General features: G+C 43.3%; 1 protein-coding gene across 1 annotated transcript in view; it reads left to right on the top strand.

Annotated features, from left to right (window-relative positions):
• The first annotated feature begins 783 nt into the window (after nt 1–783).
• The window catches only part of LOC126456100 (uncharacterized), a 67652-nt gene continuing 54014 nt past the window's right edge, over nt 784–14421 (top strand). Inside the window, exons 1-2 of the mRNA XM_050091856.1 lie at nt 784–902; nt 12956–13081. Coding sequence (XP_049947813.1) covers nt 821–902; nt 12956–13081 — 208 coding nt within the window. The 5' untranslated portion in view covers nt 784–820. The remainder of the gene's footprint in view (nt 903–12955; nt 13082–14421) is intronic.

Raw genomic sequence — 14421 nt, 5'->3', positions numbered from 1 at the left:
TGCAGACGTCCCCTTCTGTTAACTCAGGGATCGAGACGTGGCTGCAAGATCCGTTACAGCCATGCGGATAAGATGCCTGTCATCTCGACTGCTAGTGATACGAGGCCGTTGGGATCCAGCACGGCGTTCCGTATTACCCTCCTGAACCCACCGATTCCATATTCTGCTAACAGTCATTGGATCTCGACCAACGCGAGCAGCAATGTCGCGATACGACAAAGCGCAGTCGCGATAGGCTACAATCCGACCTTTATCAAAGTCGGGAACGTGATGGTACGAATTTCTCCTCCCTACACGAGGCATCACAACAACGTTTCACCAGGCAACGCCGGTCAACTGCTGTTTGTGCATGAGAAATCGGTTGGAAACTTTCCTCATGTCACCACGTTGTAGGTGTCTCCACCGGGGTCAACCTTGTGTGAATGCTCTGAAAAGCTAATCATTTGCATATCACAGCATCTTCTTCCTGTCGGTTAAATTTCGCGTCTGTAGCACGTCATCTTCGTGGTTTAGCAATTTTAATAGCCAGTAGTGTATGATTTCAGTAATAAGTATCAGCCATTATGTCCTTGAGGTCTGTTTATGGAAAAATAATGCTAATTATCTGTATCCAGAGACAATTATAGTCGAAAGCTGAGATCAGTTCCAGGAATGAGGGGTTCGCAGAAGGTCGGACCCGTAACGTTGTGAGTGACGCTAGGAGATGAGAGGCCGCGAGCTCGTGTAACCGCCGACCTTGAGCGCGGGTTCCCCTCTGACAGCTGTGCAGTAAATAGCGAGCGCTGCCGGTTAATGCCGCAGTGCGAACCCGACTTCCAGCATGGACGACCGCTGTGTGCTCAACGTGTCTGCCGCCTCGCTGCCTCTGCTGCTGTTTCTGCTGGTCGCCACGGGCCCTGCCAGTGAGTACGCGCACACACACACACACAATCACATATGCACGGACACGCACATATCAGCATGCCTGGCTTTTTGGCTGTTACAGCCGATATTGTCGTTCTTTGTGTCAATGTAATAGTGAAGTTTCACACCATTGCATGCTACAAGAACCAGTGGATTGGAAAGACTATTTTAGAGATCAGCCTTCTAACGGATTGTAACAACGAGCAACTAAGAAAATCGCACGCGAGTTATGTGAGCAACACATCTACAGAATCTGGAGGAAAGTAGCGAGAAAGACTTAATATATTCACATGGCTGAATCTGGTACGTGTGGAGACTAAGGTTTCGCTAATTCACTCGATGTGCAACACTTCTTCCATGAAGAATCTTAACTGAAGCTTGTGTATACAGAATGTGTTAGCGTTCTGACTGCAGATACTGTGATCGTTGTATCTTAATAAGTACCCACTAAAGTGTGTTACTTGTTTTTCCTTTGCATCTAACAGTGTTCCCGCAAACTCGTCACTTTCTTTACTACCTGATGTTTTCTGCACTGTCGTAACTGCACCACTAAGTGGACTGCGGCTGTCAATATAGACTAATTGTTTTGCGTCCCTGTGTCCGCACTTGAACACCTGACCTGCTGCCCAGGGAAACTAATGGGTTGCTCTGTCACACGTACTTAAAGATACTAACCAACCTAAAAACATATGACAGGTAACAGCTGTACTGATGTAATATTATTCGATATACCGTACTCAGTCACCAGTAGATATATCTGCACTTACACGTGTATATAACCACACTGAACAAAATGTTAGTTACTTGTTAACAGAGCGCACAGATATGTTTGAAACACGATAGATGGTGTGTAACTCCTACAAGACAACAAGTGACCACCGACACCAGGCGTAAATGACGGCAGTGAGTGGCGTGTATGCGACAATCGGTTGGATAGAATCAGAAGGATCGAAGCTGAGACGTGACAGAATGGAAGAAATGGATCATTATGTTTAGGCATACTCGTAATTATATCGTTCTCTGATCCGTTGGGCTGTCGATGTTCAATGTGTAAACCAGGAACGGTGTAGTATACAAAGGCGTGTAAAGAAAGTAAGGTGCAATCAGTCGATCGCGGAATGGAAATAACAGTGAAATATCCGATAAACTTTGCGTAAATGTATTGGACAGTGTGTCTAGTATGCCCGTCGATCGCATCACGTCACTCTTTCTCAGTTCTGAGCGCATAAAGATGCCTGGGAAATAATGCCTCCCGCCAAGGATGAGTGCCTGCTGTGAGATTCCCCCTGATTTTTGTCAGCCCAAACAACGTAACTACCATGCATTTCCTTGTTGACACTTAAAGTTCACGAACTTCTGAACACATTGTGCATATTACCAAATTTCTGTCATCGACAGACAGCCATAACTTAGTCTTTCACCAATTTTGAAATCGTGGTAAAGGAACACAATTTCCTACTATAATGTCAAGCCTTCTATTACTCCCAATCCTATCTTGAGACTTCTTACAGTTTTGAGTCCTCAAAGAGTCAACATCTTTGTCTTTGTTAGTACCATCGTTAACGTTATTTTTTTAATTCCCTGACTATTCTACCTGTTTTACCACGGCTGCTAGTATCCTGATCACCAACGTTTGCATATATATCCGGTAACGCACCGCTGTTAAGGAACGAGAAATTCTGCCTTGCTTGGAAGATATGCTGCTATGCCGTAGATCTCGGAGGCACTCAACTCACCAATAATGCTACTTACCACGGTAACTCGCAAGTAACGGATGTCTGAGCTTAGATTAATGCAACAATGGTAACACGAGAATGACGATTTAGTTTGAAACGTTTAAACGTATAACGCTTCTTTTAGAATTAATAATCAAACGTATTAACGTTAAAACAGTGATAGTGTATTAATACATTCTCAGTATGACTCCATAAATTTAAATTAAATGTTAAGTTTTACATACCCAGTGAACATGAAGTAAATACCACTGGTTCAAAATGGTTCAAATGGCTCTGAGCACTATGGGACTTAACATCTGAGTTCATCAGTCCCCTAGAACTTAGAAGTACTTAAACCTAACTAACCTAAGGACATCACGCACATCCATGCCCGGGGCAGGATTCGAACCTGCGACGCAGCGGTCGCGCGGTTCCAGAGTGAAGGGCCTAGAACCGCCTGGCTGGCATGGCTGATTTGAAATAAGAGGATGGGATGGTCTAATGGTTTGATACGGGAAGGGGGGAAGCCGTCTCCCCCCTTTTGCTAATCGCACAATGGTGGGGGTAGTAGCGCAGCCGCCCTCCCCTGTCCCCCGCAGGGTCCTTGTTCGGCCACTACTATGAAGGCTGAAGAAGACCCGATGGATTAGTCCGGTCTCAGTTGCCGATGACAGTTAGAATTTTCTAGTTCCAGGGGCGAAACTTGTGACTAATCCTAGTGAATCAAAAGCATTAAAGTTTTGTGATTATTAGATACTTCTGAGAGGCGACACCACAGTATTCACGATTCACCACCAGGTCAAGCCTCACATTAAGCAGCGAAGTATAAGCAAGTCTTCGGGATTTCCAGTCAAATGTTAACTCAGACGCTTCGTGACTCACAAATTCACATTGGTGTGCTGTTATGACGCAGTCTACACTTGCCAGGTAGCGCCAGGCATAGATTCTGGGGACGTCGTTACGACTTTCATGATTTTTGTAGACAGAAAAAACAGTTCCGCACTGAATAGTTATCACAAAAGTAAGATAGCTAACTAAAATTGTCTCGAATTTATAGTCGCACCAAGTGGTTAATATAACCACCAACCACTTCAAGTGGTTACGTATCCACTAGCCAGTCACTACTTGACTATGACCGAGATTACTCAGCCGAAAGTTCGTGTATGTATTACCACTTTACGCGCGTGCTAGGCTGAGAAGCTTTTATTAAGCCATATCACCCTGAGACCAAGCATTAATTCAAGTCACTAAGCTGTATCTCGAAGTCTACATCAGATGATAAACTATAAAATGCGCCTCTCAACGGTTAGGCGATCTCTGTTTGTCCTATTCATGGCCGTCCATCTGCATCTGGAACTCCGCATCTGCATCTACATTTATACTCTGCAAACCGTCGTCAGGTATATGGCAGAGGGTAGGTCCCACTGTAACAGTTATTGAGGACCACGTATGTAGCGCGGAAAGAATGGTTGTTTTAATGCCTTTGTGCTCGCAGTAATTATTCTAAGCCGGCCGAAGTGGCCGCGCGGTTCTGGCGCTGCAGTCTGGAACCGCGAGACCGCTACGGTCGCAGGTTCGAATCCTGCCTCGGGCATGGATGTGTGTGACGTCCTTAGGTTAGTTAGGTTTAACGAGTTCTAAGTTCTACGGGACTAATGACCTCAGCAGTTGAGTCCCATAGTGCTCAGAGCCATTTTTAAATTATTCTAATCTTATCCTCACGATCTCTACGTGCATGATACGTAGGATATTGTAGTGTCTTCCTAGAACAATCATTTAAAGCCGGTTTTTGAAACCTTAACAGATTTTCTTTACGTCTGTCTTCAAGAGTTTTCCAGTTCAGTTCCTTCAGTATCGCTGTGACACTCTCTCACGGATCAACTAAACCTGTGACCATTCGTGCTGCCCTTCTCTGTATACGTCCAATACCCTCTGTCAGCCCCATGTGGTACTTTAGAGCAATATTCTAGAACAGGCCGCATGAGTGATTTGTAAGCAATCTTTTTTGTAGACTGACTGTACTTCCCCAGTATTCTACCAACAAACCGAAATCTAGTACCTGCTTTACCCATGACTGCGCCTACGTGATTATCCCGCCTATGTGACGATTCCATTTCATATCCCTTCAAAATGTTACACGGAGGTATTTGTATGAGTTGGCCGGTTCCAGCAATGACTGATATTATAGTCAGAGGCTAATACGATTCTTTTGTGACATGCACAATTTTACATCTCTGAACATGTAAAGCAAGTTGCCAGCCTTAACACCACTTTGAAATTTTATCGAGATCTGGCAATATTTATGCAGCTTCCTTCTTCCGCTACTACTTGATTACAGATAACGATATCATCTACAAAACGTTTGAGGGTACTGTTAATATTGTCTGTAAGGTCATTAATATATAACATGAACAGCAAGGGAGTCAATACACTTCCCTGGAGCACACCTCAAGTTGGTTCTACACTGACGATGTCTCTGCATCCAAGACAACATGCTGTGTCCTCCCTACCAAAATGTCATCAATACAGTCACAAATTTCACTTGATACCCCATACATTGGCAATAAGCGTACGTATGATACTGAGGCAAATGCTTTTCGGAAATCGAGAAATACAGCACCTACATGATTGCCTTGATCCAAAGCTTTCAGTATATTACGTGAGTTTGGTTTCACATGATCGATGTTTTCGAAATCCTTATTGGCTGGCATTGAGGAGGACATTCTGTTCAAGATACCTCATTATGTTTGAGCTCCAAATGTGTTTTAAGATTCTACAACGAATCGATGTATATTGGAAGGTAGTTATGTGGGTGACTTTTACTACCCTTCTTGTAGTCGGGTGTGGCCAGTGTTCTTTTCCAAGAACAGGTCACGGTTTTTTGTTCGATGGATCTACGACAGATTATAGGTAGAAGAAGGGCTAACTCAGCCAAAAATTCAGTATAGAATCTGACAGTAATTCCATCGGGCCCTGGAGCTTAGTGTTACAATAGCGATTTCAGTGGTTTCTCAACACCACTGATGCTAATATTTATTTTATTCATGTTTACTGCGGTACGGAGATTAAATTGGGGCAATTGTCTTGAGTTTACCTTTGTAAAGGAACATTTGAGAGCTAAGCATTTGCTTTCCTATCCTCCGTTTCAGTTCCTGTCTCATTCGCTAGAGACTGTGTGGCGAAGTGGTACGTTGGAAAATTTCCACTCACCTCGTGGAAAATCTCTTCTCACGAGCATGCGTCCTTGAAGTCACTGAAATGCAGTTCTCAGCCGGAATAAGCTACAGAAAAAACAGCTGGACACCCTCGTAGCCCCAAGTCGCATTAAAAATTGTATTGTCGGTCGAAGGAATAGTTAAATTAAAGCATTTATGTGCGTAAAATTTCGCTCTGTTGCGGTAAGCTTGCATACACCAGTTACGACCAAATCTTACTCCACACGCACACCTCATTCATAACCGTAGCCAGTTTATGGTAATTATTAACTATCTTTTCACCGAAAGTTTACAAACGGATAGTTTCTTTCAGAATAGCTCACTCAAACATTAGTATAATCAGCCTCACTTAACAAAATGTTCACGTTCGCGAGTAAGCAACACGCCACGCGGAACTTAAGCTGTTCCAGCATCAAAAGCTCTGAAATTTACACCGTGCATTAAATCGAACTCTCTCCCACACTTTACGGCACTTCTCAAAGATTTTGGTAGCGAAATATTACAATATTAATCATTTCCCCGGTACGGATGATTAACACACACGTTATCCTCGCACGTTCCTTCATTGTATAGTATAAAAACTTCACATAAAACATTACGTCACATTCACACCTTCATTTAGTCTCATAACTATGCACAATTATAGTAGTAATTAATAAATAGAAAATAAAACAAACAGACCTCCAGTATTTTGACTGCAGCTCAAAGATTGTGCGTCTGCTAGTGAGCTCTACCAGATCGCATAGAAACTGCACACTCTCGGTGTCGAGCATATTTGCAAGCATGTTATCTGCCTGTAATGTCCCATCTAAGTAGGCACGATGTCAGGCGCTACACCTCAACTAGACACTAACTTTGGTGGCACAGACAACAGTTACATATGACCAGTTGAATTGTTCAACTGGGTACATACAGCGTGACAATTATTGAGCTACATGAAATAAACTCGTCATAACTTATAAACTGTTTGCGTCAGGACGCTCAAACTGCTCGATTTGATGCAGGGCATGATGGTAATTAGTACGTGCCTTGTTGTCGGCAATTTGCACGTGAAAATGTCACGTGGGCCTGAGAGTATAACGTTCGTGAAGGGCTACTATGAGAGCAATAACAGCCCAATTGCTGCTTAAAGGAAGTTTGCGACCGAGTTCAAGCTGAAGACAACCGGTCCAAGTGTGCTAACAATCAAGAATTTGATTGGCAAGTTTGCGAAAACGGGTAGTGTTCGTGATGACAGTGTTGGCGTTGTCTGTCGTCCAAAAAGGGTGAAAACGCCTGAAAACGTCAAAAACACACGCGCTGTGTTTCAAACCAGACCCAGGAAATCGAGCAGACGAGGTGCACAACACGTGGAAATCAACCAAGAGACACTGCGATAAATTGTTGAAGACCTCCATCTCTCCTCATAACAAAATTCAAACCCATCAGTGAATAATTCCCAGGGCTATGGAACACTGGTTGTGTTTCGCAACACTATTGTCCACAGAATTGACGAATAGGACTTTGATGTGAATATGGTTTGGTTTAGCGACCAAGCCCATTTTTATTTGGATTGGTTCATCAATAAGCAAAACTGGAGCATTTTGGGGACTGAGAATCCGCATTTCGCGATCGAGAAGTCTCTTCACCCTCAACAGGTGACAGTGTGGTGTGCAATGTACAGTCATGGAATAATCAGTGTGATATTCCTTGATGGCACGGGGACTACCTAACGTTATGTGAAGGTTTTGGAAGAGGATTTCATCCCCATTATCCAATGTGACCCTCATTACTACAAGAAGTGGTTAACGCAAGACGGAGCTCGACTCTACCGAAGCAGAAGCGTGTTTTATGTTCTGGAAGAGCATTTTAGGGACCGTTTGTACACAGAAGCTACTGGTATTGGCCTCGATTGGCCGCCATATTCTCCGGATCTGAACACACTCGACTCCTTTTGTAGGGATGTGTTAAAGACAAGGTGTACAGTAATAACCCCAAAACCATTACTGAGCTGAAAACAGCCATTCAGGAGGTCACCGACAGCATCGATGTTCCGACAATTCAACGGGTCATGCAGAATTTCGCTATTCGACTGCGCCACATCAACGCCAATGATAACAGGCATATTGAACATGTCATAACCTAAATCCGAACAACTGACTTTCGAAGTCAGTAACCGAATCACACGTAGATGAGTGGTGTATACTTTCTTCATCATGCGAATAAACCTGATGTAAAGAAACACAAACGCGATAATTGGTCAGCACCAGTGGCACACGTACACCGGCGTTGTTGCGCTCTTGTAAGTAGACCCTACTTGTATGTTAGATATCATGGTACTAAGTTACGGTAAATGAAGCTTTAAGAATTTCTAATGTATTAACAGTCATCAACGTTTTTCTTAATAATGCTTCAGCTATGTAATTTTTATTTCAACAATTGTGTACAGTCGCAGTCTCTGTACTGTTGGGCTCCGATGTCGCGCTGTTAATACGCAGTGTGAAAAAGTCTGAAGCTGCTTCCTATTCTGTAATGAAAAAAGTGCGTGGGAAATCGTTAAACAGAGGCGAGAGGCAAGTTGTTCTTAATCTTTTTCACAAGTCTAATGTTAAAAAAGCCCTGAAGGTGTACTAGAAGCTGTATTTTTTATAGTTAAAGCATTTTATAAAACGGCATACATAGCGTTGCAGAATGGTAATCTAATACAGTTCACGGAGCGATCGTTTGGATCTCGTTATGATCTTTCTTTTTTTTTCATTTTATTTGGAGCACTTACACCTGTAAAATTCATCAAATTTATGCTAATTAACACATATCTAATCATCATATGAAAAATACACATCGTCTTCTTTTTAGTTTCAAATTGAATGCAATTTTCCTGTTTCCATTGCAAATATAAATTCTGAATTATTCGATATTTTGTAAAAGATTATTAATAAATGTTGTTTATGTTAATAAAACATAACAAATTAAATTTTAGGACAAAAATGAAAGATCAAAATTATTCTTTATTTGCGCTACGCCCATTCTTTTGCACCGCAGACGTTGTCTCATGCGAGCCAGAGCGATAAGCGTCGTAGAAACACAAAAGCAACAAGTTTCGCAGCATCGACCACGCCATTACAAGTACTGATTTTTTACCGTACCACTGCATTATTAATCCAACAGAACTGATCTGGTGCCAAGGTAAATTCTGTCGCGAGAAATAACAAGGCATTTAAACTGTCAGACGTACTCCCTAACGCACGAAGCTTTGTCTCACGTCACTGCCCAATGCTAGTGGGATACAGAACGGCACGTCGTAAGAGAAGACGAGAAAACGTGGCACTTGGCGGCTTCGTGGGCTGTGCTGTTGATAGACTCGTTATAAACGCAGCAGATGACAGGTCCAGTACCGAAATGTATTTCTCGGACTCGGATGTGGAAGGAGTTCAGAGAGTATCCCAGACGACTATCTGTGAGTAATACCTTCAGTGGCGTCAATGGTTAACTACACGGTGGAATCCCTGCAATTCAATTTTGCATCACATAGCTCACTCAAAGGAATTACTCATCTACATCTACATCTATATGATTACTCTGCAATTCACATTTAAGTGCTTGGCAGAGGGCTCATCGAACCACACTCATACTATCTCCATACCATTCCACTCTCGAACAGCGCGCGGGAAAAACGAACACCTAAACCTTTCTGTTCGAGCTCTGATTTTTTTTATTTAATTTTGATGATCATTCCTACTTATGTAGGTTGGGCTCAACAAAATATTTTCGCATTCGGAAGAGAAAGTTGGTGACTGAAATTTCGTAAATAGATCTCGCCGCGACAAAAAACGTCTTTGCTTTAATGACTTCCATCCCAACTCGCGTATCATATCTGCTACACTCTCTCCCCTATTACGTGATAATACAAAACGAGCTGCCCTTTTTTGCACCCTTTTGATGTCCTCCGTCAATCCCACCTGGTAAGGATCCCACACCGCGCAGCAATATTCTAACAGAGAACGAACGAGTGTAGCGTAAGCTGTCTCTTTAGTGGACTTGTTGCATCTTCTAAGTGTCCTGCCAATGAAACGCAACCTTTGGCTCGCCTTCCCCACAATATTATCTATGTGGTCTTTCCAACTGAAGTTGTTCGTAATTTTTACACCCAGGTAATTAGTTGAATTGACAGCCTTGACAATTGTACTATTTATCGAGTAATCGAATTCCAACGGATTTCTTTTGGAACTCGTGGGTATCACCTCACACTTTTCGTTATTTAGCGTCAACTGCCACCTGCCGCACCATACAGCAATCTTTTCTAAATCGCTTTGCAACTGATACTGGTCTTCGGATGACCTTACTAGACGGTAAATTACAGCATCATCTGCGAACAACCTAAGAGAACTGCTCAGATTGTCACCCAGGTCATTTATATAGATCACGAACAGCAGAGGCCCCAGGACGCTTCCCTGGGGAATACCTGATATCACTTCAGTTTTACTCGATGATTTGCCGTCTATTACTACGAACTGCGACCTTCCTGATAGGAAATCACGAATCCAGTCGCACAACTGAGACGATACCCCATAGGCCCGCATCTTGATTAGAAGTCGCTTGTGAGGAACGGTGTCAAAAGCTTTCCGGAAATCTAGAAATACGGAATCAACTTGAGATCCCCTGTCGATAGCGGCCATTACTTCGTGCGAATAAAGAGCTAGCTGCGTTGCACAAGAACGATGTTTTCTGAAATCATGCTGATTACGTATCAATAGATCGTTCCCTTCGAGGTGATTCATAATTTTTGAATACAGTATATGCTCCAAAACCCTACTGCAAACCGACGTCAATGATATAGGTCTATAGTTCGATGGATTACTCCTATTACCCTTCTTAAACACTGGTGCGACCTGCGCAATTTTCCAATCTGTAGGTACAGATCTATCGGTGAGCAAGCGGTTGTATATGATTGCTAAGTAGGGAGCTATTGTATCAGCGTAATCTGAAAGGAACCTAATCGGTATACAATCTGGACCTCAAGACTTGCCCGTATGAAGCGATTTGAGTTGCTTCGCAACCCCTAAAGTATCTACTTCTAAGAAACTCGTGCTAGTAGCTGTTCGTGTTTCAAATTATGGAATATTCCATTCGTCTTCCCTGGTGAAGGAATTTCGGAAAACTGCGTTCAATAACTCAGCTTTAGCGGCACAGTCGTCGGTAACAGTACCATCGGCACTGCGCAGCGAAGGTATTGGCTGCGTCTTGCCGCTTGTGTACTTTACATACGACCAGAATTTCTTCGGATTTTTACTCCGTGCTTACGTTACGAATTTCCATTACTCTCTTTTTAATAGCAGTACTATGTTAGCTGAGGATGAGAATATTTTATGCTTTTGTCCCCTCCGAATCACACAGTATTGCTGGAGTTTTGCAAAATATTGTTTTATTCTCTTTAAAAAGTAAATGATATTCGAATCTATATTGTTTCTTTGCTCGTCTCTTTTTACGTCTTTTCTGCAACCACTCGCGTCACTGAAGGTTATCTGGACCAGCTGGCTGGCCTGTGATGTTCGGGATAAATGCGCTGGTAAAGCTGTTGTCCCGTATTATATCGCTCAGTGTGCGGGTGTGGAGAGCATAAAACATATCCCTGTTATCTTACTTCACCGTACACGAGACAGCTTGGCAACAACCTAATCCACCTACAAAATAATTCACTTTTTTATCAGTCACACTGGAACCTCCATAATTGATCATATTATTTGCACAGAGCAAATTGCTAGTCATTAAAATATGGTACACCATCTCCAGTGACCATCTCCCATTCATTATAAAAACAACGGCTATTGCCCACGCCAAAAACGACATCCACAATGGAAGACTAAAGTTTCATCCACTACAAAAATCTTAATACACAAGACTTCAGAACAGAAATTTTAAGCAAAAAGCCTAACAGATATTAATACTACATAAGGCATTGACAAATATTGCCAACCAATCGTCCAAACGACACCATCTGATATCAGTAAGAACGCACCAAAAAAACCATAATAGAACACAAAGGCAGACTTCCTACACGTATTCTTAACCTAATCAAAGGAAAAAGAAAAATATGTAGATAAATTAAACGACAACGTAATCAAAGAACTAAAACGGAATGAAACTATCTTAACAATAAAGTTAGATCAGATATTCGCTAACTCAGAGCAAGTGTATAGGAACTTGAGTCACAAGGACTTGACCCACGTACTCCCGCTCTCTTTTGGAATAAATTCGAGAGAACCATGGACAAAACTGTCACCGAAGAGCCGACTTTACAAACTGATAACCACATGACGGTGGAAGAACGGGAGAAAGCTGAAATATTCTGCCATTTATTCGAAAAAATACACGCTCATCCACAGGACCCCCGATTTGACGACAACCACGATGAAATTACTACTAGGGAAAATCATTCACTTCTATACAAAAATACCACACCAGCCATCAACCACTATTGAAAGAAATAACCGAATATCGGATAGCCTCTCTCACACTGAGCGGCAAAAATACAGCTCCTGGAAATGGCGGCGTTCGTCGATTTCACCACTTCGGTGTAATGCTAGAGAGGCTTTAGGCACGCAGTTATCTTTTCGCTCCGAGTTGAAGTAAATCTGGAACACTTTTGTGACACTGCAATCGCGAATTTTGAATATACAGTTCACGATTATGCCGCCATATCACGGTATGTAAATTACACAACATTCCCTCGCGACAACTTCTGATATCTTCAAGTGGTTGCAGCTGACACGTAGCACTTTGTAATTGCTGTTGTCCTAATCTCAGTGATGTCGAAACTGTGGAACTGACACAATACAAATAGACGACAAATCGGGTTCGATTCCCGGCGGGGTCAGGGATTTTCTCTGCCTCGTGATGGCTGGGTGTTGTGTGATGTCCTTAGGTTAGTTAGGTTTACGTCGTTCTAAGTTCTAGGGGACTGATGACCATAGATGTTAAGTCCCATAGTGCTCAGAGCCATTTGAACCATAGACGACAAACCCGAAAAACCGTATGTTCAATACGACCGCCGTTGAACCCGTAGCACCGAACAATATGTCTCTTATACGGAGGCGAACAACAAGTTAAGCACTTTAACAGAGGTTTCTTACATTTCTGTTTCAGGTTCCCAGAGGTCATTATGCAGAGTACGGGACTGCCCCAACTACAGAACCATACGATACTACGAGGAGGTGGGCTGCGTTCCCAGTGCTACCGCCGGCAACTGCTGTCCAACGCACTTCGACTGCAGTGAGTACCATATAATGAACTGGGAGCACCCAATAAATGCAGTTGCAGGATATCAACGCATGACACGGGCGAAGGCTGCAGTATACCGGCCAGCCGCGGCTGAACACTGGATAGCTAACAGCTTGATTTATAAGCAGCTTATAGACGGTATAGTCACATTAATTAACCACTGCCTACATTCGACGTCAACGTGCAGTAACCACTCACAGACGCCAGTTTGCAGCACTAGCAGTAGAGGACATACACTGAAGCGCCAAATATACAGTCATCTAAACAGGCAGAATACGGTGCTGCAGTCGACAACCCTAAATAAAACAGTTGTCTGGCGCAATTGTTAGATCGGTTGCTGCTGCTACAATGGCACACTATCAAGATTTAAGTGAGTTTGAACGTGGTGTTATAGTTGGCGCACGAGCGATGGGAGACAGCATCTCCGAGGTGGCGGTGAAATGGGGATTTTTCCGTATGAACATTTCACGAGTGTACCGTAAATATCAGGACCCTTGTAAAGAATCAAATCTGCGGCATCGCTGTGGCCGGAAATAGAACGGGACCAACGAAGACTGAAGAGAAGCGCAACCCTTCCGAAAATTGCTGCAGATTTCAATGCTGGGTCGTCAACAAGTGTCAGCATGCGAACCATTCAACGAAACATCATCAGTATGGGGCTTCGGAGCGGAGCCCACTCGTGTACCCTTTATAACTGCAGGACACAAAGCTTTACGCCTCGACTGGGGCCATCAACATTTACATTGGACTGTTGATGACTGGAAACATGTTGCCTGGTCGGACGAGTCTCGTTTCAAATTGTATCGAGCGGATGGACGTTTACTGGTGTGGAGACGACCTCATGAATCCATGGACCCTGTATGTCAGCAGAGGACTGCTCAAGCTGGTGGAGCGCTGTAATGGTGTGGAGCTTGTGCAGTTGGAGTGATGTGGTACTCCTGCTACTCCCAGATACGACTCTGACAGCGTCACGTACGTAAGCGTCCTGTCTGATAACATGCATCCATTCACGTCCATTGTGCATTCCGACGGACTTGGGCAATTCGAAAAGGAGAATGCGACATCCCACGCGTCCAGAATTGCTGCAGAGTGGTTCCAGGAACACTCTCTGAGTTTAAACACTTACGGTGGCCACCAAACTCCCCAGACACGAACATTATTGAGCATATATGGGATGCCTTGCAACGTGCTATTCTGAAGAGATCTCCACCCCCTGGTACTCCTGCGGATTTATGGACAGTCGCGTGTGAAAATTAGTTTGCTAACAGTGATGTTTATTGAACAAAAAGCGGTCGTGACATAAGTGTACCTTGCAGAGGAAATTTCCCATC

Source organism: Schistocerca serialis, chromosome 2, assembly GCF_023864345.2.
Source record: "Schistocerca serialis cubense isolate TAMUIC-IGC-003099 chromosome 2, iqSchSeri2.2, whole genome shotgun sequence".
In the NCBI taxonomy this organism is placed as follows: domain Eukaryota; kingdom Metazoa; phylum Arthropoda; class Insecta; order Orthoptera; family Acrididae; genus Schistocerca; species Schistocerca serialis.
The sequence above is the reverse complement of the archived record's forward strand: the minus strand, read 5'-3'. Positions and strand labels throughout refer to the sequence as shown.